The sequence below is a fragment of the Cucurbita moschata genome, unplaced genomic scaffold, assembly GCF_002738365.1.
Source record: "Cucurbita moschata cultivar Rifu unplaced genomic scaffold, Cmos_1.0 Cmo_Scf00045, whole genome shotgun sequence".
NCBI classification, from domain to species: Eukaryota; Viridiplantae; Streptophyta; class Magnoliopsida; order Cucurbitales; family Cucurbitaceae; genus Cucurbita; species Cucurbita moschata.
In genome coordinates this window covers 996903-1020988 of record NW_019268561.1, presented here as the reverse complement: position 1 = coordinate 1020988, position 24086 = coordinate 996903, and the positions used below count along the sequence as shown (strand labels likewise).

Sequence of the window (24086 nt, the reverse complement as noted above, 5' to 3'; positions counted from 1 at the left end):
TTTCCAAGTACATATTTTCACTTGTGCCCCAAATTATGTCAGAACTCCAAATCAGAAAAAGAGGCACGGTTTCACAGATATACTAGCCTGATTCTCTTATAATAACATGAAACGGCTACGTGTTCACTATTTAATTAAAAAAACTCAATGCAGTCGAACTTGCTACAATCTTTTCAGCATATTCCAAGATGCCATTTTTATCTCAAAGCATTGCCAAATGCTCTGAAAATTGAATATGCCTGAAGAGGACCAACATGGCATATTCACAAGGTATTTCATCGTTTAACTAAGACGAACCAATGAATTTTGAGAAACAATACCGACCTACTAAACATGGAGGAGTAGAAAGCACCTCACTAACTTGAGAAATTGAGCCAAAAGTTCATACCCCTTTCAAAGTTGGATTAAATGATCAAATTCAATTAAGTTATTGAAGACTGAACGACTAATTAATTAATTTGCATATGGAATCCGATTGACTTGGCTCAGGAGTTACTCGCAAGTATTAAACAATCATAAGAATTCTTTTTCAAAACCCCATTTCCTTTCGATTAAGGTTGCAATAAATTAAAAATAAATAAGGGATTAACGTAAAAGAAAAGAAAAAAAATTATATACAACAAAGAAAATAGCAAATGAAATTCGAAGTTCACAGGAGATCAACTCTCCTAATCTGGATCAGAAAATTAATGCGAACCAATTATATAACGTTTTGTATAGATCCAATTATATAACTTAATAATTAAACTATCATGGATTGGCCTAATGAGATTACGAAGTAGCCCGACAGTTATCAATATCAAAAGAATCCATATAACTTAATATCAAGAAAATCCAAAAGGAAAACCAGCGATCAATTCTCGAAATTCCTGCCAAGACAACCGACGCGGAATTTTTTGCAGGAATCAGAACACACGCACAACTAATAGCATACGAAATCAAATGCCTTACAAGAGAAAGACACAAGATATGATAAAGGCGGCAAATTGAAGAGAATCAAGATGAAACGAACGCAAATTGGAACAGTGAAAGTGGATGAGAATGCGAAATGAAGAAGAACATAGAGAGAATCGAAGCTTACAGTAATGGAAGGGAAAGATGGGGTGGAGTTTCAGATCTTGGAGATGGATTCGGATCTGAGTTTCGCTTGTTTCAGTCTCAAAGCTGGGGAGAAGGCAGAGCCCTGTGTTTGTCCTCGAGACCCTCCCTGAAAATCTTGAATTTTTTAATACTAATTGTCACACAAAAAAAATAATAATAAATTAAAATATTTCAAGTGGACAATATCATGTCATTGTGGAGAGTTATGTTCATATAACACATCATTCATAAATTTAGACCCTAGTTTTAATCATTGGTTCGAGATGAATAGTTTTCTTTTAGAGTTTTACATTTTACTATGCATATCTATCTAACCCCGTTAAGAGTACTTACAGAGTATTTTCAACACTTAGATTTTCACGCGATGAGAGCATGAACTTCCTAATGATCTTCGTCGGTCGAGATTTAGAAAAATTGATCGTTACAAGATGTGTATGCTTTTTGTTGTGCGTGATTTACGTGATGGTTATAATGAAAAAGACTAATCATTAAATTTAATAAATATAAATTAAATATTGTATATACTTTTTAAAATTAACAATAAATTTGCTGGATTTGGTTACCCACCGTATTAAGAATGAAAAACATACGTGGATTGAAACTGAAAGTCCAAGAAACGTAGGTGGTATCGAGATAAAATATATCAAATATAAGATTCTAACTAATTACGGCTATATAAAATATATTCGAGTACTCCCTTCAACCAAAAACTTTGATGGTATCGAGATTCAGTCATCAACAGCTACCTTCTAATCTTGAATTGGCTGCCAATATTCTCGATCATTCTCCTAGAATGAGAGCTGTGGCTAGCAAACTATTCTCGATCATCCAATATCAAGACTACATTATAAGCATCTTCAAATTTCTCGTTCGATATCAATCAGAACTTATCATTCTTACCATGGTATCAGAGTTTTTCATTCCTAACGAATGAACCAATCCAATCTATAAAACTTTTCATTTACGAAACCAAAATAAATTCATAACCCAATCATACACCGCTAGCAGATATTGTTCTCTTTAGGCTTTCCCTCAAGGCTTTAAAACGCGTCTGCTAGGGGAAGGTTTCCACGCCCTTATAAAGGGTGATTTGTTCTCCTTCCCAACCAACGTGCCACTTTGTGTATTCTTATTATTTATCCAATTTTAATAAAAACTAATTTTAATCCACGAAATTACGAAGACTTTATTTATTCGTGATTTGTGGCTTATGACTAGATAGACCAACATGAGGGTGAAAATGGTAATTACACACCCTGCCACGTGGATTGCTTTATTTATTTTAAAATACAAGAATAGAAATGGAGAATATATTATCCATGAATTTCCCAAATTTGGAAAATTACAACTAATCCATACTTTGCCTAAAATTTATGGATTAAAACAATTTTGGAAGATAATGTTTTTTTTATTTTTATTTTATCCCATGTTTGAAAATAAAGACAATTAATTTTATTTAAAATTTACCTCTAAAATTACTTCTAATAATAATAATTTTAAAAAAACCTAAACTACAAGACGAGTAACATGTTTCTTCTTATGAGAATTCGAGTCTCGACTCATTAAAAAGACCCTCAACGACACTAACAATTTTACGCTATCGAAAACTGGGTGTGAAATGAATGTGAATATAACGAAATTGTAGTATGAAATGAGAGTGGTTGACAATGGTAATCGTTAGCCAATGCACTGACTCAAGTATAATTCAACACGTTGAGCCATAGTAGAATTTACATAAATTATGGCGTTCAAAATCAAAACGTCTGTCTAGTTGAAGTGTTCAAAAAATCTGATGACCTGAAAAACTCGATCAACTCAACTTAACTTGTATAGTGTAGGTTAAGTAATATACACGTTATGGATTTGATTAGTTCATGAGTTCTCGTACAACTATATTGAGTTAAATCGAACTAATAATAATTTTTTTTTATATTTTTATTTCATTTAATAATTCTCTAACAACATTTAAAAATAATTTTTAATTTTTATTTTTGAAAATATATATTAAAATTTTGAAAATGAATGACGTATTAACATTTATTATTATTATTATTATTATTTAGCAAAAAAAATAACTAAATGTTGAAATTTGTGATTATTGCAGTTAGGTCCCTATTAATATCACCGGACATGGCGTCTTCCGTTACCTTCGCTTCGCTCACTTCCCCTATCCATCGGCATCATCATCTTCTTCCTCCATCCCTCTCTCTCTCTCTCTCTACTGTACACGTTCACTTTCTCTCTCCTCTCTCTCTTCCCCAAACAAACGTATATTCTCTGCAACTGTTTCGTTAATGGACCTTCTCCGTCGCCTTCAACTCAACGCCGGCCTCTGAAGCTGAACTCGTCGTCAAACGCGCTTTCCTCTCAATTCAATGGCTGTTGAATACGAATGCTGCAGCACTAATTTCTTCATCCATGTACTCATCATCGCCTTCTTGGTCATCTTCGCCGGCTTGATGTCCGGCCTCACCCTCGGCCTTATGTCCATGAGCATCGTCGATCTCGAAGTTCTTGCCAAGTCCGGTACCCCCAAGGATCGCAAGTACGCCGGTAAAATTTCTCTTTCTTTTTATGGTTAATTGATCCGCTTTCCCACTCCGGAAATGTGAGGTGGAATTGGATGAACGAGTTTGTTGTGTGGGGCCGTTTACTGTACCTATTCGATTTTTTTTTTTTTGGCGACTAGTTCATAGTACTAATTGTTATGTTGTCTGTTATTCCTCTTTTTCCCCCTTTTCTTTTTGATTGGGTATATTTTATTGTTATCTACAGCCAATTTGTTTTCATCGTGTCTAATGTTGATTTGAGGCTTCCCCTGTTTTTCTTTTTTGACTTGGAAATATGAGGGGAAAAAAACCTTGAGATTCACCGTTGATGGAATATGTTGAATCTGTTTTTGGGGAGCATCTAAGTGAGGAAAGGGAACTGACATGTAATTGGATAAGGATTAAAAGATTGTTCCCATCTGCTTCTTGATGTGTTATGCTGGGCTTGCTGTTCGACTCCATAAACCTCAGGGAGGTTCTATGATATACTTTGTTCGAGGGAAGGATTGTTATTGGAGAGTCCCACATCGACTAATTAAGGGGTTGATCATGTAATTGGATAAGGATTAAAAGATTGGTCCCATCTGCTTCTTGATGTGTTATGCTGGGCTTGCTGTTCGACTCCATAAACTTCAGGGAGGTTCTATGATATACTTTGTTCGAGGGAAGGATTGTTATTGGAGAGTCCCACATCGACTAATTAAGGGGTTGATCATGGGTTTATAAAGAAGGAATATATCTTCATTGGCACGAAGCCTTTTGGGGAAGCCAAAAGTAAAACCACGAAAGCTTATGCTCAAAGTGGACAATATTATACCATTAATGTTATACCATTGTGGAGAGTCGTGATTTCTAATCGGGTGTCGGGTGTGAGGAAGTCTGATAAATTATATTGTTCTGTTTTGATTCTTCATTTTTTTTTTTATCTCCATTTCTTCATTTGTTCCTTCCCCCAAATTGGGTGGGTCAAAAAAAGGATCAATACGACGCCTTTTTCAATGTACTTTCTACTAGCTTTTAGTCCTCTATAAGGATGTATCAATGGTCAAAATGTAACAGTGTCAAACTGTAGCTGAAAAGTTACCCACTAGTTTGGGATGACTTTGGAAGATCCTTTAGACCCTAAGGTGCAAGGGAGTTTCTTCTTTTTGTTTCTTGAAGTTCTTTTCTTATTATTCTATCTGGCTAAATTTTTTTGATATGTTGTGTTTTGTTTTACTTGACAATTATACTTTATAGATGAGGAGAAGGGAGGGATTAGAACCTATGACACGTAAGGGGAGGTACTTGATCTTGGAAGAGTTAAACTATGCTCAGATCGATTGACATGTTGATCTAATAGCTCTAAAATGGCTGGAGGATTGTGTTACCATAGAAAACTTTCACAATGGAGCGTGTTAAATTATGTCTCGTATTTTCTTTGATGAGAACTCTCACATTCGATCTTAGAGATAGTTTGCTTCTTCGATTTTTGTTGACATTATTGAAAATTAAGGTCTAGGGGAGTTTCTTCATTAATATTTTGGTGTTTGACCAGTAATCTTATTTAAGAAATATAATTGTCATTAATGAACTTCAGAATCTGCAACAAGAGGCTTGCTTGGTTGACTTAAACATTGGAATGGATGTTCCCTAATTCTTTAAAGTTCTTACTAATCTTGTTAAATTATGTTATTTGAAGATAAAAAAACATAAGCATGTGTCTTTCTTTCTTTTTTTTTTTTTTTTTCCTTTTTCTAATGGCACTTGAAAAGTCATGCATTTGATAATAAAAATATGATAATTTATCATTTTTAGAAATCTAATTCCGCTGACTTAAGGTTCAGAGGAATGTATCTTATACCTGTTTGTAATGGTTTTCTTTTTAAACTTCAATCAGAGTCTCTGTGTTGTGATTAAAATCTCTTCATAATAATTCACTTGCTTTTGTACAGCAAAGATAATGCCAGTAGTAAAAAACCAGCATTTATTGCTGTGCACCCTACTGATTTGCAATGCAGCAGCCATGGAGGTACATTTTTTTGAAGTGTAGCGAATTAGTGTGTAGAAGGTTGACCACACAGAGTAAATATAACTGTTCGTGCAGGCACTTCCTATTTTCCTTGACAGGCTAGTTACAGCTTGGGGTGCTGTTTTAATCTCGGTGACATTGATTCTTCTATTTGGCGAGGTCAGAGGAATTATCTAAGATATGGGCTTTTATGCAAGTTTGGAATATTTGTTTATTCTGTTATTTCATTAAATATTAGCTAGGTCACTCAAGAATTGCATTATGGATCTGCAACTCTGTCAGACCTAACCCCCAAACCCAGATATTGTTCTTAGAGAGAGGTTTCCATACCCTTATAAAAAATGTTTTGTTTTCCTTCCCAACCAATGTGGGATCTCACAATTGAGGTCCAGCGTCCTCGTTGACACTCGTCCCCCTCTCCAATTCAAAGGGGGTGGATTGTGTGATCCCACATTGATTGAAGAGAAGAACGAATACCAGCGAGGACACTGGTCTCCGAAGGGGGTTGATTATGAAACCCCACATCGGTTGGGGAGGAGAACGAAACATTCTTTATAAGGGTGTGGAAACCTCTCCCTAACATACACATTTTAAAAATCTTGAGAGGAAGCCCGAAAGGAAAAATCCAAAGAAGATAATGTCTATTAGCAATGAGCTTGAGTCGTTACACCAGAGCTGAGTTCAGCACAATTTTTGGCTGTAACGACATTGATACATCAGTTCACATTTTTCAGTTGGTACCAAAGCTAAGGGGTAAATTTGATGAAATCTATTTACTTTGATGTACAGATTATACCACAATCTGTTTGCTCTCGGTATGGTTTGGCAATTGGATCAACAATTGCTCCTTTTGTTCGTGTTCTTGTCTGGATTTGCTTTCCTATTGCATATCCAATCAGCAAGGTAGACATTGAGGACTTGGGTTACTAAAGTTTGTTACATTATTGTTCCAAATGGTTCCTAACATATTTATGTTAAACGTGATTTTCAGTTACTAGACTTTCTACTGGGCCATGGACATGTGGCCCTTTTCCGTAGAGCTGAGCTCAAAGCACTTGTGAATTTGCACGGTAATGAGGTATATAAGTTTATATTTTGTGTGTGGTTATGTTTATTTTAAATTTTTGGTAGACTTGTGACATCCTTAACATTAACAAATATTTGTTGTTTTTAATTTTTAGGCAGACCTTTGCTTCTCTTTTCTGCTTCCATATCCTACCACTAATGTCCGAGATTAACCTGTAACAGGCTGGAAAGGGTGGAGAGCTGACACATGATGAAACCACTATTATTGCTGGAGCACTTGAACTTACTGAGAAAACTGCTAGTGATGCCATGACTCCCATATCTGAAACTTTTGTAATTGACATTAATGCAAAGCTCGATAGGTCATATGCATGTTGAGAATAAGACTATAAATGTTCACCTTCATAATTCACTACTTCCGATTCATAGCTACTGATATATTTGTGATGATTGCACAGGAATTTGATGAATCTCGTTTTGGCGAAAGGGCATAGCAGGGTGCCAGTTTATTATGAAGAACAAACCAACATAATTGGTCTTATCCTGGTAAACTTGTTAATCATCTCTGCTAACTTGTCGCATCAAACAACCCTCTATACAATGAATTTTATGACCTTTTCTTGATTTAGAGGCCTCTTCTCGAGCATTCTACTAGTGTTGGTTGTCATCTTGTCATTTGTACATTATTTGGATATGGAGTAATTGGATGCAAAACTGGAGGCTTCACTCCCATTTTTCAATTCAACAGCACATTCTTTTGCATATTTCTATTTATGACATTCACGTGTGATCTGTAATCTCCAACTTTTCCAACACAATGTGTAATAATTCAAGCCCACCGCTAGCAAATATTGTCCTCTTTAGGCTTTCCGTTTCGGGTTTCCCTCAAGGTTTTTAAAACGTGTCTGCTAGGGAGAGATTTCCATACCCTTATAAAGAATGTTTCGTTCTCCTCCTCAACCGATGTGTGATCTCACAATCCAACCGATGTTACAAATGGTATTAGAGCCAGACACTAGGTGATATGCCAGCGAGGAGGCTGAACCTTGAAGGAGGTGGACACGATTTGGCGTGCCAGCAAGGACGCTGAGTCCCGAAGGGGGTGAATCGGGGGTCCCACATCGATTGGAGAAAGGAATGAGTGCCAATGAGGGTACTAGGCCCCGAAGGGGGTAGATTGTGAGATCCTACATCGATTGGGGAGGGGAGAACGAAGGATTCTTTATAAGGGTGTGGAAACTTCTCCCTAACAGATGCGTTTTAACAACCTAGAGGGGAAGCCCGAAAGGGAATGCCCAAAGAGAACAATATTTGTTAGCGGTGGACTTGAGCAGTTACAGAATGCATGTATCCTCCGTTGCAAAAAGGTAATTTCTCCTTTTTCTTAACACCTTTGGCTTTCTATATCAGGTTAAAAATTTGCTTACAATCCACCCAGATGATGAAATTCCAGTAAAGAATGTTACCATTCGAAGGATTCCAAGGTACATTGGTGGCAGAAAGGATATAGTTCTTTTAAATTTGATAGTTCAAATTCCAGTATCATTCTGATATAGACAATTTCATTACAGAGTTCCAGAAACTTTGCCATTATATGACATTCTGAATGAGTTCCAGAAAGGTCATAGCCACATGGCCATTGTTGTTAAACAATGCAACAAAATGAATGGAAAACCCGATGAACAACCGGGCAACGGTACGTGCCTCTATGTTCATTATACACAAGTTATTACTCTGTTTAGATATTCAGATTCTGGTTTTGGTAGCATTATATTAATTGAACTGCTCAATCAAACTAGATTCCCAGAAAGAAGTTAGAATTGATGTGGATGGTGAAAGGCCTTCACCTTCCCAAGAAAAAACCATGAAGATTAAGACATCATTTAAGAAGTGTAAAAGCTTTCCCGCAAATAGTTCATTCAGGAGTGGTAGTTCTAGAAGCAAGAAATGGACAAAAGATATGTACTCTGATATCCTAAAAATAGATGAAAACCCTCTCCCTAAGCTCGTCGAGGAAGAAGCTGTGGGTATTATAACAATGGAAGATGTCATTGAAGAACTATTACAGGTAGTATCTGTTCATGCTGCACATGACATAATTATTCGTTTGTTTTCAACATAGGATGGTTTTTTAGTATCAATGTTTGTTTTTGACAGGAGGAGATATTTGATGAGACTGATCATCAAACAGAGGACTCATGATAGTTGTTAGTCAAAGAATGAATGGAATGTTCTAAATTATATACGTACATAGAAAATATTTGTGAATATGTTGAGGCTCTTAATAGATGTTGGAACCCACAAAATGGTAAATCGAAGCTTTTGAGGGTTAAGGAGAGAAGTTTGTGTTTGTATTTGTATTATACAACCAGAGAATGAGTATTTTAGATGTTTAAGAGATGAAAAGATGGTCTCAAAGTAAATAGAAGAGAAAACTCAAATTTTAGAAGCTTTTGAGGGTTAAATTAGTGTATGAGCTCGATTCAACTTTGTTCTACTTTAGTTTATGCGGTCTTTAGAAGTTTTTTCTAGTCGTGCTTTGGTTAAATCTCTCCAAACATCTACAAAAGATCAAGGATGTTCCTAAGTTGAGTTGGGTTGAGTTGAATTTCAGATATTTTTTTTAGACTCCACTTACGGGAACCATAACTCATTCACAATGGTGTGATATTTGTCTACGTTGAGCATCCCTTGACGACGCCTTTCTTTGGAGCATATTGCTAGTTTAATAGAATTTAATCACGGATTTTCACCATGATTATACCTTCGAGACTCTTAACTTATTTGTTTGACACTTGAGGATTTTAAGTTAGGATATGACTCTGATATTATTTCATAGGAACAACGACCCTTCACAATAGTATAATATTGTACACTTTAAACATAAACTCTTGTGACTTTGTTTTTTGGTTTTCTCAAAAAGTCTCGTGTCAAGATATAGTGTCTCTTACTTATATATTTGTGATATTCTTCTTAATTAGTTATTGTGAGACTCCAACCATCTTCAACATCAACTCAATTATTTGGATGAGAAATTATCTAATTCAAATAACTCTTATTAAATAATGAACGCAATTCAATGCAACAATAAAATATTGGGTTGAGTTGTTGATTCAATTTTTTTTTTTAATAAAATTAAAATATTAATAAGTAAAGTATATATTATTATTTCTCAAATCTTCGAACAACGAAATTTCAATATATATTTTGAAAAACTCTATTTAAAACTTGTTGAATAAAAGTCCCACGGGCTAATTTAGGTAATGATCATCGTTTTATAATCAAATAATACTATCTCATTGGAGTGGGGCCTTTTGGGAAATTCTAAAGTTAAGTCACGAGAGCTTGTATTCAAAGTGGACAATGTCATGTCAAAACTTACTATTTTGTTTTGAAGAGAAGAATAAATAATAAATACTATATATATATATACATAGTATCATTAGAAAATAATAATAATGATAATACTTTACTTAAATAACTCGATACGGACCATAACTACTAACACAAATGAAGTAAACAATATTAAAAGTAATGGTATTTCACTTTCACTTTGGCTGAAGTAAAAAATGTTAAAAGGCGATTTCACTGATTTCACTGGATAATAGTCTCCTTAATCTATTCGTCATTAATTTACAATCTCAAATGAATGTTCGAAAATTTAAAAGGAAAAATATAACTTATTAAAGATAAAAGTTGTAACCTTTTTTAAGTTGAAAGCTAAAGATTCAATTTATTTATTACTCTTTTAAAACGTTCATCAAAGTTTATATTCAAATTTACGAAAACTTATACGTGTCTTATTCTATTTGACTATATTCATGTGAGAATTTTTTAGTTGACACGAGATATACGTATATATAATTAAGCTCGTGATTTTTTATTTGACACGAAATAGAACCAATAGCCTTGTAGTATTGCAACAGTACGCAACATGATCCTTTTACTTGAAGTATCATGGTAAATTACCAAACGTCTCATATCTTTAGGAACGGAATTAGTTAACAACACGTTAGATTTAAACGTTTAATTTTGAATATCTTAATTAGTTAATTTAGACGGGTGGGGTCCACAAAATAATTTGGCCGAATTTCTGAAACGGTTTTTTTTTTGTCCGAAAAATTACATTGGTCCGGGTCGGATTCGGATTCGGGCCCAAAAAGATTTACAAAATCCCGAAAATGCCCTCACGGCCTGTCCGAATTCGAAACCTTTCTCCAACGGCTACTTGCAGAAATGCGACAATTTAAAATTTGTCCTCGGTTACCTCGCCATCTCTCTCTCTCTCTCTCTACAACTTGAATTCTGATCGCTACTCTCATCTGTTAACCTTTCCTCTCTCATTACCTCTCTAGATCTTGCTTAGTTACAGTGACAATGGAGGAGATTCAAGCTGTGAAGTCTACTACTGACAATCTAGGCGAAGATTTCTACGAGATGATCGAAGCGCCTAAGTTCGTCGACTTCACCGTTTCCGATCACTTCATTCCTGATGATCGCTACTGGTTCTGCTCCCGAGTCGGTTTGTTTCTTCTCTTTTGCTCTGATTTTGTTTCAGTGTTAGTTAGGGTTTGAGGTCCTTTTTTCTTCAGTCTGTTGGAAATGGAATTGAACTCTCGGAGAATTGTAGGCCTAAACCTCAGTTTGTTCATCCTGCGAATTACGTTATGTTCTCTGTAATGTTCGATTTTGTGTGAGTTTTTTGGCTTTTGGCTTGAGAACTACTTCTGCTGTGGAAATTAGGAAATGGAGAAGAACAGGCGTTGATTACTATACTCTGTTGCGATGCTACTGAGAATTGATGTATTTGAATTTTGAATTATTTTCAATTGGAGTAGCTGGTAGATGAAGTTCTTTAATTCATTCGAATTATTAGTTTATTTGCATATACAATGGTTCATTTGTTTTAAATCCATTTTGTTGTTTGCGTTATTTATACTGTAATTTGTTGACTTGAATCTAGTGTGGTTGATTTAGAGCACATAATTTAATGTGTTGTTCTCAAGAGCTCAAAGTGGAAACAATATTCGTTCAATTTCTTACAGAAACAGATTATTTCATTCTTACTAAACTGTAGGTTGTGAAGAGAAGCATCCAGAAGAAATGGACTCTGAAGTTATTTACAAAAACTTTGTTATGCGGGTACGTTGTTGTTGATTAAGCTTCTCTGTAAGCGGATTTTCTAATTTGTTGTTTCATTTTCATGTAAGAAAGTGTTGAATCAAACAGGTAATGGCGGCGAGGAGTCCAAATGTTCGGCTTCAGAGAGCTCGAAGGTCTAAATCCAAAACTTCTCTTCTTCTTCTTCTTCTTCTTCCTATTCTCCATTTTCTTTCCCTCTGTTCTCCCATGAATGATAATTTTGAGCATCATTTTGTGTAACTATTAGGAATCTGAAGTGCCCACTTACAGCTCCTCCCAAGTCTTCAAAATCTAGAGTGGCCAGACTAGCTCTGATATCTTCCATCTCCAATAGGATAGTGGATGCAAGAGTGAAATCTAGACCGCCTATTCCCAAGCCTAGTACGACACTGAATGCAAAGGCAAGACAAGTTCATGCCAAGGCCATGACCACTCCAAGAAACAAGAAGCTTAAATCAAATTCCAATGGGTTTCTGAGTGTTAAAAATCCTAAGACTACATCAGCTGAAGTGCCAAAAACTACAACGGTAGCTAAGGCTTTGATCTTTCAATCTCCAAAGAAAGATATGAAAAAGAAAACTTCAATAGAAATGAGTACCCCTGTGAAAACTTTATGTGCAGCAATGAAGAAACTTGAGATTACTAGTGCGAAGAAGAACCGATTAGGGGATGGACAGCCGTTGCCTCTGGATCCTTCAAGAAGAAAGTTCAGAGGACGTGAGGTAAAGAGCCGAGTTTTTGATTCATTAGGAACTTACAGTTGCAAACGTCGGGATGCCAAATCTGCTAGAGTTTTGAAGAGGAGAAGCAAAGAAAAGAACCTAAAGCCGCCTCTACCTGATCACATGGGCCAAGATATTGTTGATGAGGATGCCAGTGACATGGATATTGATGATAAATCAAGGCATGTTTCGATGCAAGGGTCTGCTCTGCCAAGTTCTGCTAAGAATATTGAAGGAAATCAAGATGAACTTCCAAGATCTGAAGATTCGGATAATCTGTCCAAAGACTCTAATGAAACTTCAATTTCAAATTCCGAAAACAATCATGAAGAGATAGCCAAAATAGATGCATTAGAGCTGAATATTTCAGAATTTCTTGAGAGTGGTGATAAAGAAATTGTAGCTGAAATTGATGAAGGTATTCAAGATGAAAAGGTTTTGCAAATTGAGGAGCCCCTGGACGAGAACACAGATAATGGATCCAAAAACTTTAAAGATGATGAAACTTCAATATCAAATTCAGAAGCAAGTGATTTCAAGGAGGATGAGAAGAATCAAGAATCCAATCATGAGGAGAGAACAAAATCAGGGGAAATACAGATAAATATCTCAGAACACGAGATTGATGATAAAGAAAATGCAGTGTCCTCTGATGATGATATAGTGCACGAAAGTGAAACCATCACAGATGAAAATACCGCACCTAAACACAACAGGTAATGGATCGATCTAAGTTTTCCCAAGAATTGAATGAATATCTTGTTCAGATTATTGATTTGTTGAAGGAAACCTTGCAGGGTTAACAATTCTTGCGACCAGTCTGAAAGAGTGCCATTTGGAAAACTTGAGAAATCTAAAAATACAGCAAAGGTAATTTAATTTCTTGGCCTTTTTACTATGATATTGTTACTTCATCCATCTCGATTTCTGCTTGCTATAATGATAGATAAAATGATGCAGGTCAATGGAGTATTGAAGAAGAAGACTCTAAAGGAGAACACCACCCCTGCTGCACTTGGTGCTCATGGGCTGAAACCCAGCAAACCAAAGTCCACGTATCCGAAGCCATTCAGGCTAAGAACTGATGTGTGTTATCTCTCTCTCATTCACCACCAAGATTATTGGTTTATCATATCTCTTCGCATTGCTAATTGATATCATTTGGTTGGTGGGTTTAGGAAAGAGTTGTACTAAGGGAAGCAAACTTGGGGAAAAAGCTTAATTGCCCGTTGAAAGACATCACTGCATCTCGAAGGTTTCATGGGGACAAGTTACAGAGAAAAACTCAATCCACGGTTCACCAAGTGAGCTTTCTTCAATCAAATGATCTTCAACCCCCTCCCCCCTGCTCGGATGGGTCCAAATATATAAATATATTTTCATTCTTTTTGCTAGAATTCTGGATGCGATGATCATGTTGAATATGAACACGGGGTGTTACAGAACAAAACCCTAGATGATCAACAAGTAAGTTGGTATGGTATTAAAGAAGAACTGGTTTGTTTGTTTGTTTGTTTGTTTGTTTGTTTGTCTTCATCCAAAGATCTAGCTAACATCTGCGATATTATAACAGGGAAGAACAGTACCAGATTCCTCAAACAACAACAAAAAAGCAGATTCACAAAATTGCGTTGCTTTAAAACAACACCAGAAACAGAGCCTTTGCCGTCAGCTCAAACCTGCTAAAGAGAGATCAACCAAGGCAGATGAGAATCTGAAAAGAAGCAAACTAGAAAAGATGCAGACAAATGTTAGGAAGCCGCCTCGCGTAGGTAAGTAACATATTATAGCATTTGAACCTTAAATCATAGCTATAGTGTTCTGAAATATGAAAGTTTTTCTCCAAAGGGAAATGGCTTCTCTAGTGGTACCATCCGGCTTACTCATTGCAAGGAAGGAAACCAATAAGAACAGTGAGTCACAAAGCCGCTAAAGAAACATCCAACACATTATTATGTCGAAAAACAAGGCCTGCAACTATTATTACAAAGGAGCCAAAATGTTCATAGCAGTCATGTACCGAGGAGCTGCTCAAGAAAATTGGGTTAGGTGATCGTGATTATCCTCACCGGAGTTATCAGGTTAGTGCATTGGATTGTGGATTGGTTTCGGTTTGTTCAATTAAATCATTGAATTGTATGTTAGAACTTAGGTTTAGTTTATACATAGCCCATCTCTAAGCAAGAGTGTGTGTGAGAGTTGTAAGAATTTGAAACATAGGATAATACCCTTGGGGGTCGGACTTTGTTGGATTATGCCTACCCTTTGGACTTTTATTTAATTCTTTTATTTTTATTAAAATGTCAAATGTGGTCTTATAATTTCCTAACTCTTGTTTTCGAATTAATTTTCGAATTAAATCCTAACTCTTATTTTCGAATTAAATTTGAGAATCTTTTAACAGTTCATGCATATAACTTACATACTACTTTTAACAGTTCATGCATATAACTTACATACCATGCATAACTTACATACCAAGATTATCTTTTAACAGTTCATGCATATAACTTACATACCATGCATAACTTACATACCAAGATTAGCACGGTTAATAATATCAATAACTTACATACCTAGGTTAGCACAGTTAATAATATCAATAACTTACATACCAAGATTAGCACGGTTAATAATATCAATAACTTACATACCAAGATTAGCACGGTTAATAATATCAGCCTATATGGGTATTAATTGGTTGAAATTGAAACCATTTAAGTTGAAAGCCAAAATTGAAACCATTTAAGTCATTTGGAATAGATTCCATTCCATTTTGAGAGAGCTGAAAAGGCACTATCTAAAACTAATGACAAGGCACTATCTAAAACTAATGACAAGGCAATTTGGATCGGTGCAATATCTAAAAGCAATATCTAAAATAATTTTAATCTCCTAAATTAAAAATCTTGATTCAATCTCTTTTTAAGGATAATCATAAAAGATCTGAATCTTTTATGATATAAATAGGGTGAATGAATTAAGGAGAAGCACGCAATGCATGGGGTTCAAAGCTTTACATAGCCCAATGAAACTGAAAAAAATATAAAATTTATGAGCTTCAATAATTTGTACAGTATTTATGACCTTCTCTATGCTCTCACCACTCACACTCATCTGTATCCTTTTTACACTTTCCACCCGAAGACACTGTGTGTTCAAAACAAACCTTCAGATTCCAGCTTAAATGGTGAATGGATCAGCTGGGGTGTAAACAACTGGAGTTTTCGACACAGTCACATTGCCCAGTTGCAAATGAGGAGCCACTGTATCCTCGATGACGACTGGATTAACTGGCACCACCCTCTCTGGTATGATCCGCTCACCGTCGACCTTCGCCAGGACCTCGAAATGCATCCTCACAACCTCAGGCTTAGTCCTCCATTCTGGAAATCCCTCCAAGTTGATCCCATCTCCTTCTTTCAACTTCTTGTCGACACCAAACCCAATCTTCACAGTTGTTTGGGCGGAAACGTCGGCCTTCAGCAGCTTGAAGGAGCCCTTTTTGTCTGCCTTGGGGCCGAGAAGGGACGTGAGAAGTGTTTCAAAGCCAAGTAATTTCGAGTTAGATCCATTGATGGAGGCAATTGGCCATAGCGTTGTGAACGTCTTTGGTGTTAGCATGGTAGGGGCTCCAGCTTGAAGCTGGACAGGGGAAGGAGACTGGATGGCTTGGATGTTCTTTTTGGAAGGGGACGAGAGTTCCACTAGACCAGGGGCAAGGCGTTTGAGCTTGAGCTTGTTGCTGAAGCTAGGAGAAGAAGTGAGGGAGGTAGGACCAACAATACGAAGAGAAAGGATGGGGGCGGATTGAGATCGGGAAATGTGGTGGAGCTGTTCAGCCAAGGCTACAAGCCCCGATGCAAACCCGGGTCGAGTTCGATTGAGCGGGAGAGGAAGATTGAGCGAATGGCGCAGGCTAACAGACCTAGCCCCAGTTACAGTAACAACTGCTCCATCTGCTAAAACAACCTTCTTCAAGACACCAGCATCCACATCATGCTGCAAATTCAATGGCAAACAATCAAACTTGAGAATAAGGCATTCTAAGTTCCAGTTCATGATCTTGATGGTGACTTCAAGAACACTGGCTATTCAATCCATATCAATGTCTATTGATCAAGCAAATGAAAAAAAGACGACCTATATCTGTTATTAAATTAAGAACAAAAATGGGTCTTTATTATGCAAAATTGAAGGTTCACTAGTGTAGGAATCATGATAAAAGACCCAAATATGGCAATAAACCACCTAATCCAATGGGTGATCATGAAAATTCTCAAAAGTACAGATTATTGCAAGACTCCATGGCAATGGAAGATCCCAGAACATCATCAAGGCAATAGAAAGTCTGAACATAAATAGAACCCAATTGAAAGCAGATAAAATACTCACAGGCAAGGAGACCCTCAAGCCATCAGCATCCTGAATCCAGAGCTCCATCGGTCCAGCGAGCTGAAAGGGAGCCAAGACAGGCAAATCAGAGGCAGTATTACGTTTCTGGACCAACAAATTCTCGTCCCCATGTTGAGGAGCTCGAGGCTGCTCTTGAATTTGAAAAATAGGCAAATCAACGTATTCCCAATGTTGGGCATTTTCCAGAAACTTCAATGGAAAAACTTGGTTATCGATCTCCAACTCGAACTCGTAAGCAACCGAATGCCCAACCTTGGCATCTTTGAGATCGAATCCCGTGATCTTCAAATCGTCAGCCACAAGCCCTAATCCCTTCCCAATCAATTCCTTCACATCCTTCGTAAACCCATCTACAATCGACTGTTCAAAGAAACAATAAAATCCATCAAATTCCACACATTAAACATCAAATAATAAGAATTTTGCAAAATCCAACGAATAACCATTATCGTTACTAAGAAAGAAATCAATCGGCTGGTTAGAGAAACAATAAAACGCCACAATACGAACAGAAAACCATCAAAACCCTAAGTATCCAGAAATTAAGCATCAAATAATTACCAAATTGCACAGAAATATAAACAAACAAGAGAAAACAAGAATAAAATTCCATGGGTTGGTCAGAGAAACAATGAAACACTACAAGAAAAGCAGAAAGCCACAAAAATCCCGAAAACTCGCAAATTAAAAATGAAATGACCAAAGAATTTAAAACAGGAAACCAGAATCCAACATCAAATCCTCAAACACCAAGGAATAATAACTTGAATCGAATCAAAATCATAAAATGAACAGGTCCATCAAAACCTCCAAAAGTGAAAAAATAAGCATCAAACAAGCAAACGAAAACGAGAAGAATTACTCACAGAAGGGGGAGATCCAGCGGAAGCATGAAGAGCAAGAAGAACAAAAAGAGTTGCGAGAAAAAGGCAGCGCAGCCCGTGAAGAGCCATAATGCGATCAAAAAACAACAAAATCAAAACGAAACGAAACGAAAAGGAAGATCAAAATCTCCGGTTTTCCTCTTACTGGCGATGAATAGATTTGGATGGAAAACGACCCACAGAAAATCTTCGGGGGAAAATTCTAGAACGAATGGAAGAATTAAAAGAAATGGGAAGAATATGGGGTTAAATAGGAAGGCGAAACGGAGTTTTTTTAGAAGAACGATGACGTGGATGAAGATTGACCAATAGGGATTGAGGAAGTGATGAGATGGAGAGATGGAGAGATCTTATTGGTCGGTGGTGTTGGAATATGAGATGGACCTTTGGGAAGCGGAGGATTTAACGGCGTCTCCAACTTTCTTCAAAATCTCTGGGCCCCACTTTCTTCCGTAATTTCAGCTGTTTTTAAATATTTAGTAAATAAATCAAAATAAAAAAGGAATCAGGAAAAATGGCGTCGCCCGGGTTCGAACCGGAGATCTTCAGTGTGTTAGACTGACGTGATAACCAACTACACCACGACACCAGTTTGTTTGTAATTTTAATCAGTTTATTTATTTTTAATAAAAAGTATTTATATGTATAATTGTAACACCAATTAAAATAGCAATTGGAGTTTTCTCTCTCTCATAATTATTATAATTTTTTTCTATAATTAATTTAAAACAATTTACTAAATTTAAAATATCCAACTCTCTCTTATACGTATTCAAACACAAATAAGACATTTCAACACTCAATTATTCAATTTATTTTCTAAGTTAGTTATTTTTCTAACTCAAGATTACATTAAAAAAAAAAAAAAATGGGTATTTTACGACGAAAAATTATTAAATTTATATTTAAAAATACTCATATAACAGAGCTTCTCTTTTATTAATTAAAGAAAATGAAAATAAAAAATTATTGGGCCACCAGAGTAGAAAGAGGAAATCGATGAGGAAAATGGTCTATGAGGTGTAGATAAGGGATTTTTCATTCGTATATTAATGATAAGAACTTTTAATTTATTTTACGGTTTAATGTATTATAAAATTTCATATACCATAGTTTTTGTCTAGATACTGACTGTAACAATATTTTTTTTTTAAAGTTTTCTTTTAAAAAAACATTAAATGTAGTATTTTTTTATTTATTTACAAATTCAAAAGTAATTTTAAAACCCATTATTAACCGATTTTTGTTTATTTTTTTTAAACTAAGTCAATAAAAATATATCTAAATTTTGTATTTTGTCTCAAAAATATCAAAAATACCCATAACTTTCAGAAGGATTTTAGGTTAAATTTGATATAATCAAAAGTATATTTAAACTTTTAATAGTGTTTAAAAAATATCACTAAAATTTTAAAAAAAATTCATTAATATCCTTCTAATTTTTTAAGAAGTTAAAAAAAATACTCTTACCAAGAGTATCTTTGAAAAAATATCAATAAAATTTTAAAATTAGTATTAATACTCTTAACTTTTATAAAAAAAAGTTTTAAGAAATTATTATCCTTAATCTGTGGATTGAAATCGTCTGTCTACACCTTAAATTTTTATTTATTAGTTTTAAAAAAAAATTAAATGTGTTTTTGAAGTATAAAAAAAAAACGGTAATAATGAAATTTTTAAAATTAAAAAAAATATTTTTTTAACAAAGTATTAACAATGTTTATATAAAATTATTTTATTTTTACTTTTAAGTTAAAAACTTTCCAGCGTAAGAATATATTTTTTTTTAACAAAAATGTAAAATTTGACGGTATTTTTATTAATTTTCCATTTTGTAAATAGAAGATATTAAAATTTATTCGGTTTTTTTAAAAAAAAGATTATTTATTAACCGGCGTCGCCCGGAATCAGCCGCAAAATGGTCTTCGGTGGATTTAATGGTGAAAGTTTCTTCAAAATCTGTGGGCCCCACTTTCAACCGCAGTCTTTTTCCTTAAATTAATTAATAAATAAAAAAGAAAACGGAATTCGAAAAATGGCGTCGCCCGGACTCGAACCGGAGACCTTCAGTGTGTTAGACTGACGTGATAACCAACTACACCACGACACCGTTTGTTTTTAGTTGACCATGGTCACTAAATATAATTTAATTAATTCACTAAAATTTAATATTTTTTATCCTGATGTGGAAAGAGAATCATAATATCACTCATATTGTTACCAGGAATAACTTTAAATGAAAACAAATATTAATTTTTGCAAAAAGAAAAATGAAAACGACCAAAAAATACATAAATAAAACAACGTGATCAAACTATATCAGAGGTTGAATTATGCACTTACTATTTGGAACGTATACTGTAAATGATTTAGCATGGACACATGAGAGTCCAATGTTAGAAAGAACTCGAATGGGTGGATGTTTGGGATGTCTAAATGAGATGATCGACATATGGGTTTGTTCCCAACGGATGTGTCCCAAGACATGAAATGACATCCGTCATGATGTTGAGAACCAAGATGGTGAACAACGTTGTGTGGAATAGCAATGTTCAGTTGGTGAAGGCAAACCTCGCCTAGTCGTAAGCATGTCAAGATCACGATACCGTATGGTTGAAAAAGTACGACTAGGGGTAACATAAAGAGTATTCTTTTTTACTATTTCATCACTTCCAATCAAGAAATTACAAAGCAAAGTGAGTGTAAAAAGAGGCTGAAACAATGTCATGGAAGCCTCAAAAAACAGCAAACAAACAGTAATAAACTGTTAAAAAACATAACACAAAGGCCTATTCTGTTCTACAAACTTCAAAAAACCAAGTTCCCTTTCTCATATCAGTTCCATGTAATGCAAGGAGAAGAAACCACAGAGTTGGCTGCTTTCTGGGAACCCTCAATGGCTAAAAAACCTCCAAACAGGACACAAAAATGACAGAAAAAAACCCCCACCTGCAATGTGAATCTCACAACTGGCTTCCTTTTAAGGGTATTGGTCTAAATTTGTTGGAACATCACGGACCTGTAAACATAAGGGATGGGCTTAGACTTGGAACTGACTGTTCTTATTTTGTTTGAAGGCTAAGGAAGATCTGAAAACATTCTTCTATCTTCTCATTGGAACGAACGGAGAGTCGACTGCAAGTTCTTCACGAGATCCTTTAGCGACAAACGGAATTCGTTATCCATCTGCAAAAAGATGAACATGTTTCAAGAGCAGCTCACATTTGTAAGGAGAAACACATTTAAAATGTGGAACTGATTGCAGGGCAAGAACTTGAATGCTTGTCTTAAGGAGTCCGCGAATTCAGATATTTGAAAATCGAGATATCCAAGTCTACGGTCAGTGTGAGATCTCACATCGGTTAGAGAGAAGAACGAAGCATTCTTTATAAGGGTGTAGAAACCTCTCCCTAGCAGACATGTTTTAAAAACCTTGAGGGGAAGCCCAGAAGGAAAAGCCCAAAGAGAACAATATCTGCTAGCCGTGGGCTTGGATTGTTATAAATGGTATCAGAGCCAGACACCGGGCGATGTGCCAGCGAGGAGGCTGAGCCCCGAAGGGGGTACATCAGGGAGTCCCACATCTATTGGAGAAGGGAACGAGTGTCAGCAAAGACGCTGGGCCCTGAAGGGGGGTGGATTGTGAAATCCCACATCGATTGGGGAGGAGAACGAAACATTTTTTATAAGGAAAACCTCTCCCTAGCAAACGCGTTTTAAAAAACTTGAGAGGAAGCCCGAAAGGGAAAGCCCAAAGAAGACAATATGTGCTAGCGGTGTTACCTGAGCGATAATGGTTATGTCGAGAGCAAGACTCCCAAATGACATAACACTGCTGTTGACTATAGTTAGATGCAACTTTTCAATTTCAGCAATGGTCTTCTCTATGACATCTTTGTTTTTCACACAGTGTATTCTTATAAGGATGTTCTTGTCGCAAGATCTGGCTTCGATCTCGGGAAGTGGCTCATCCTCCATTTTCGATGTGTTGTTTCCATCACCGAAAACTCGGGATTTCTTGATGAATACCACGGATTCAATGTCTTTCCTTCGAGTTTGTTCCTCTAGTATCTTCACTTTCTCCTGCAGTTGTTTCAGGTACTTGATGGCATCTCCAAGAACAGAAGCCTTGTCCATCTATCAGCAGCCAGGGAAATAACAGAGTTAAACAGTTTCTCTTCATTTATCAGCCAAAAAGTTAAAGATCCATACCTTCTTAAGACCAGGAACGATAGCAGACAAGGCAATAAACCGCTGGCTGAGCTTCTCTCGCCGTTTCCGCTCTGCAAGAATGTGATCTTGAGCCGGGGGGAGTCTACTTTTGATAGCAGTTCTTTTCGCTCCACGGTCGGACTTGGTTAAATGGCTTTGGTGACATAATGAGCCCTGAGAAATCAACATATCAGAAGGGATGTTGCTGATACTCTGAGGACACACAACCTCCTCTTTTGGCCTTGTGAAGTCCATTTGATTCGTGTAGTTCGAAGCCGAAACAGACATGGTCGGATATGCAACGACGTGTGCGTTTGGCGAATGATTAGCTGTTTGGTATGAACTGAGATGTTTCGCATACCCAAATATGGCATTTTGAGAATGGTTTGAAGAAGCCTTCTGGTCAAGGTTTGTATGAGCATAAGAATGCTGCAAATTCTGCCCAAAAGCTGCTGCTAATGGGAGTGTGCTAATCTCATCTATAGAGCTCTTGTGCCACTGATTGACAAAGCCACTATCCTCCATTCCCTACAAAAGAAAGAACAACTTCATCAATGGCTCATTTCCTTTTCATAATCCAAACACGTCCAAACCTATCGTGCTCCTATCACTAAACCGAAAAACTTAACTTAAACTTCGTATATTCTTGTAACGGTCCAAGCCCTCCACTAGCAGATATTGTCCTCTTTGGGCTTGCCCGAGCTTTCCCTTTTAGGCTTCCCCTCAAGATTTTTAAAACGCGTCTACTAGAGAGAGGTTTCCACACCCTTATAAAAAATACTTCGTTCTCCTCCACAACCGATGTGGGATCTCATAATCCACCCCCTTGGGGGCCTAGGGAAAGGTTTCCACACCCTTATAAAGAATGCTTCGTTCTCCTCCCTGACTGATGTGAGATCTCACATTGCACCCTCTTTGGGGCCTAGGGAGAGGTTTCCACACCCTTATAAAGAATGCTTCGTTCTCCTCCCCAATCGACATGAGATCTCACAATCCATCCCCTTTGGGGCCTAAGGAGAGGTTTCCACACCCTTCTAAAATTGCTTCGTTCTGCTAGGGAGAGATTTCCACACCCTTATAAAGAATGCTTCATTCTCCTCTCCAACCAATATAGGATCTCACGATCTACCCCCTTTCAGGGCCTAGCGTCCTCGCTAGCACTCCGCCTCCTATTCACCCCCTGTTGGGGCTCAGCCTCCTCGCTGGTACATCGCCCAGTGCCTGACTCTAATACCATTTGTAACGGCCCAATCCCCACCATTAGCAGATATTGTCTTCTTTGAGGTTTCCTTTTCACACTTCCCCTCAAAGTTTTTAGGGGAGGTTTCCACACCCTTATAAAGAATGTTTCGTTCTCCTCCCCAACCGATGTAGAATCTCACAATTCTTGTCCGTCCTTCACTCGTTGACTCAGAGATTAATCCAACGAGTGATCATTCATATTAATCCGAAGCGAAACAACTAGATTCAAACATAGAAACTCCTATCCAGCAGACCCAAAAGCTTAAGTTGATATTACATAACTACACACAAACAAGTTCCAAAGTATCATTCAATCAATCAAATCCTCTTACCATCTCAGAAAACCCCATCATAGATGATATCTCCATCCACAAAGCTTCTTCTTCACCAAAACAAACCTCCTCAAACCAGTCAGCTAAACTGCAAAAGACATAAACTAAATCAATTCACCCACCAACCCTAATTTCCCCCACTTCCCATCAAAATCTACAAGAACAGTCCCAAAACAATGAAGAATCCCCAAGAACCCATTAACCCCAACAACAAAACAAACTCAGAAAGAAACCCATTGAAGCAAACATGATCGCCATAACAAAATGGCAGAAAGCTTTTGTTCTCACCTCAACAATGGCAGGGAAGAGACATGGAGAAGCCTTTTTGAAGCTTTATTGTTCACCTGCCAATGGCTAGGTTTATGAACAGTCGCTCTCGGATTCTCACCGGTATGGAATGGAAGAAAGTCTTGAAGGGTTTGAAGAAGAAATGGGAACCGATAAAATCA

General features: G+C 36.5%; 5 protein-coding genes and 2 non-coding genes across 11 annotated transcripts in view; 2 read left to right on the top strand and 5 right to left on the bottom strand.

Annotated features, from left to right (window-relative positions):
- Nucleotides 1-1198, bottom strand: part of LOC111434606 (uncharacterized protein At3g49720-like) — a 5585-nt gene extending 4387 nt beyond the window's left edge. Inside the window, exon 1 of the mRNA XM_023072070.1 lies at nucleotides 1082-1198. The gene's annotated coding sequence lies outside the window, so the exon portion shown is untranslated. The remainder of the gene's footprint in view (nucleotides 1-1081) is intronic.
- Nucleotides 1152-24086, bottom strand: LOC111434604 (transcription factor bHLH25-like). 2 transcript variants are annotated; one of them, XM_023072068.1, is made up of 6 exons: nucleotides 23926-24086; nucleotides 23638-23725; nucleotides 22064-22591; nucleotides 21678-21988; nucleotides 14179-14185; nucleotides 1152-1234 (listed from the first exon to the last, which is right to left on the bottom strand). In XM_023072068.1, the coding sequence occupies exons 2-6, from the start codon at nucleotides 23671-23673 to the stop codon at nucleotides 1232-1234; spliced, it is 885 nt and encodes a 294-aa protein (XP_022927836.1). In that variant the 5' UTR covers nucleotides 23674-23725; nucleotides 23926-24086; the 3' UTR covers nucleotides 1152-1231. The 2 variants fall into 2 exon arrangements, with proteins under 2 accessions (XP_022927836.1, XP_022927835.1); XM_023072067.1 differs by lacking the exons at nucleotides 1152-1234; nucleotides 14179-14185 and adding an exon at nucleotides 20492-21037 and having other exon boundaries at nucleotides 21635-21988; nucleotides 23926-24082.
- On the top strand, nucleotides 3201-9213 carry LOC111434602 (DUF21 domain-containing protein At2g14520). 4 transcript variants are annotated; one of them, XM_023072063.1, is made up of 11 exons: nucleotides 3201-3654; nucleotides 5585-5661; nucleotides 5737-5820; nucleotides 6451-6564; nucleotides 6653-6739; nucleotides 6910-7049; nucleotides 7146-7233; nucleotides 8098-8171; nucleotides 8259-8383; nucleotides 8487-8755; nucleotides 8845-9213. In XM_023072063.1, exons 1-11 carry the CDS (start codon nucleotides 3477-3479, stop codon nucleotides 8887-8889), a joined length of 1281 nt encoding a protein of 426 aa, XP_022927831.1. In that variant the 5' UTR covers nucleotides 3201-3476; the 3' UTR covers nucleotides 8890-9213. The 4 variants fall into 4 exon arrangements, with proteins under 4 accessions (XP_022927831.1, XP_022927829.1, XP_022927833.1 ...); XM_023072061.1 differs by having other exon boundaries at nucleotides 8487-9213; XM_023072064.1 differs by having other exon boundaries at nucleotides 3510-3646; nucleotides 8487-9213.
- Nucleotides 10968-14852, top strand: LOC111434597. Its single transcript, XM_023072053.1, has 10 exons — nucleotides 10968-11209; nucleotides 11765-11829; nucleotides 11917-11963; nucleotides 12077-13267; nucleotides 13349-13421; nucleotides 13512-13637; nucleotides 13730-13855; nucleotides 13947-14018; nucleotides 14125-14323; nucleotides 14400-14852. Exons 1-10 carry the CDS (start codon nucleotides 11065-11067, stop codon nucleotides 14414-14416), a joined length of 2061 nt encoding a protein of 686 aa, XP_022927821.1. The 5' UTR covers nucleotides 10968-11064; the 3' UTR covers nucleotides 14417-14852.
- Nucleotides 15505-18080, bottom strand: LOC111434603. The gene is made up of 3 exons (XM_023072066.1): nucleotides 17834-18080; nucleotides 16947-17327; nucleotides 15505-16553 (listed from the first exon to the last, which is right to left on the bottom strand). The coding sequence occupies exons 1-3, from the start codon at nucleotides 17918-17920 to the stop codon at nucleotides 15735-15737; spliced, it is 1287 nt and encodes a 428-aa protein (XP_022927834.1). The 5' UTR covers nucleotides 17921-18080; the 3' UTR covers nucleotides 15505-15734.
- On the bottom strand, nucleotides 18367-18440 carry TRNAV-AAC. Its single transcript has one exon. It is a non-coding gene; the product is annotated as a tRNA-Val (tRNA).
- Nucleotides 19888-19961, bottom strand: TRNAV-AAC. The gene has a single exon. It is a non-coding gene; the product is annotated as a tRNA-Val (tRNA).

Coding starts and splice junctions, on each gene's coding strand:
- LOC111434602 (XM_023072061.1), top strand. CDS start 3,477: ATGGCTGTTGAATACGAATGCTGCAGCACTAATTTCTTCATCCATGTA. Junction 6,565..6,652: donor TTGCATATCCAATCAGCAAG/GTAGACATTGAG, acceptor CGTGATTTTCAG/TTACTAGACTTTCTACTGGG. Junction 6,740..6,909: donor TGAATTTGCACGGTAATGAG/GTATATAAGTTT, acceptor AACCTGTAACAG/GCTGGAAAGGGTGGAGAGCT.
- LOC111434597 (XM_023072053.1), top strand. CDS start 11,065: ATGGAGGAGATTCAAGCTGTGAAGTCTACTACTGACAATCTAGGCGAA. Junction 13,268..13,348: donor ACCGCACCTAAACACAACAG/GTAATGGATCGA, acceptor GAAACCTTGCAG/GGTTAACAATTCTTGCGACC. Junction 13,638..13,729: donor CATTCAGGCTAAGAACTGAT/GTGTGTTATCTC, acceptor TGGTGGGTTTAG/GAAAGAGTTGTACTAAGGGA.
- LOC111434603 (XM_023072066.1), bottom strand. CDS start 17,920: ATGGCTCTTCACGGGCTGCGCTGCCTTTTTCTCGCAACTCTTTTTGTT. Junction 17,328..17,833: donor CCGCTGGATCTCCCCCTTCT/GTGAGTAATTCT, acceptor TTCTTTGAACAG/TCGATTGTAGATGGGTTTAC. Junction 16,554..16,946: donor GCTTGAGGGTCTCCTTGCCT/GTGAGTATTTTA, acceptor TTGAATTTGCAG/CATGATGTGGATGCTGGTGT.
- LOC111434604 (XM_023072067.1), bottom strand. CDS start 23,673: ATGGAGATATCATCTATGATGGGGTTTTCTGAGATG. Junction 22,592..23,637: donor TGATGGGGTTTTCTGAGATG/GTAAGAGGATTT, acceptor TTTCTTTTGTAG/GGAATGGAGGATAGTGGCTT. Junction 21,989..22,063: donor TCGTTCCTGGTCTTAAGAAG/GTATGGATCTTT, acceptor GGCTGCTGATAG/ATGGACAAGGCTTCTGTTCT.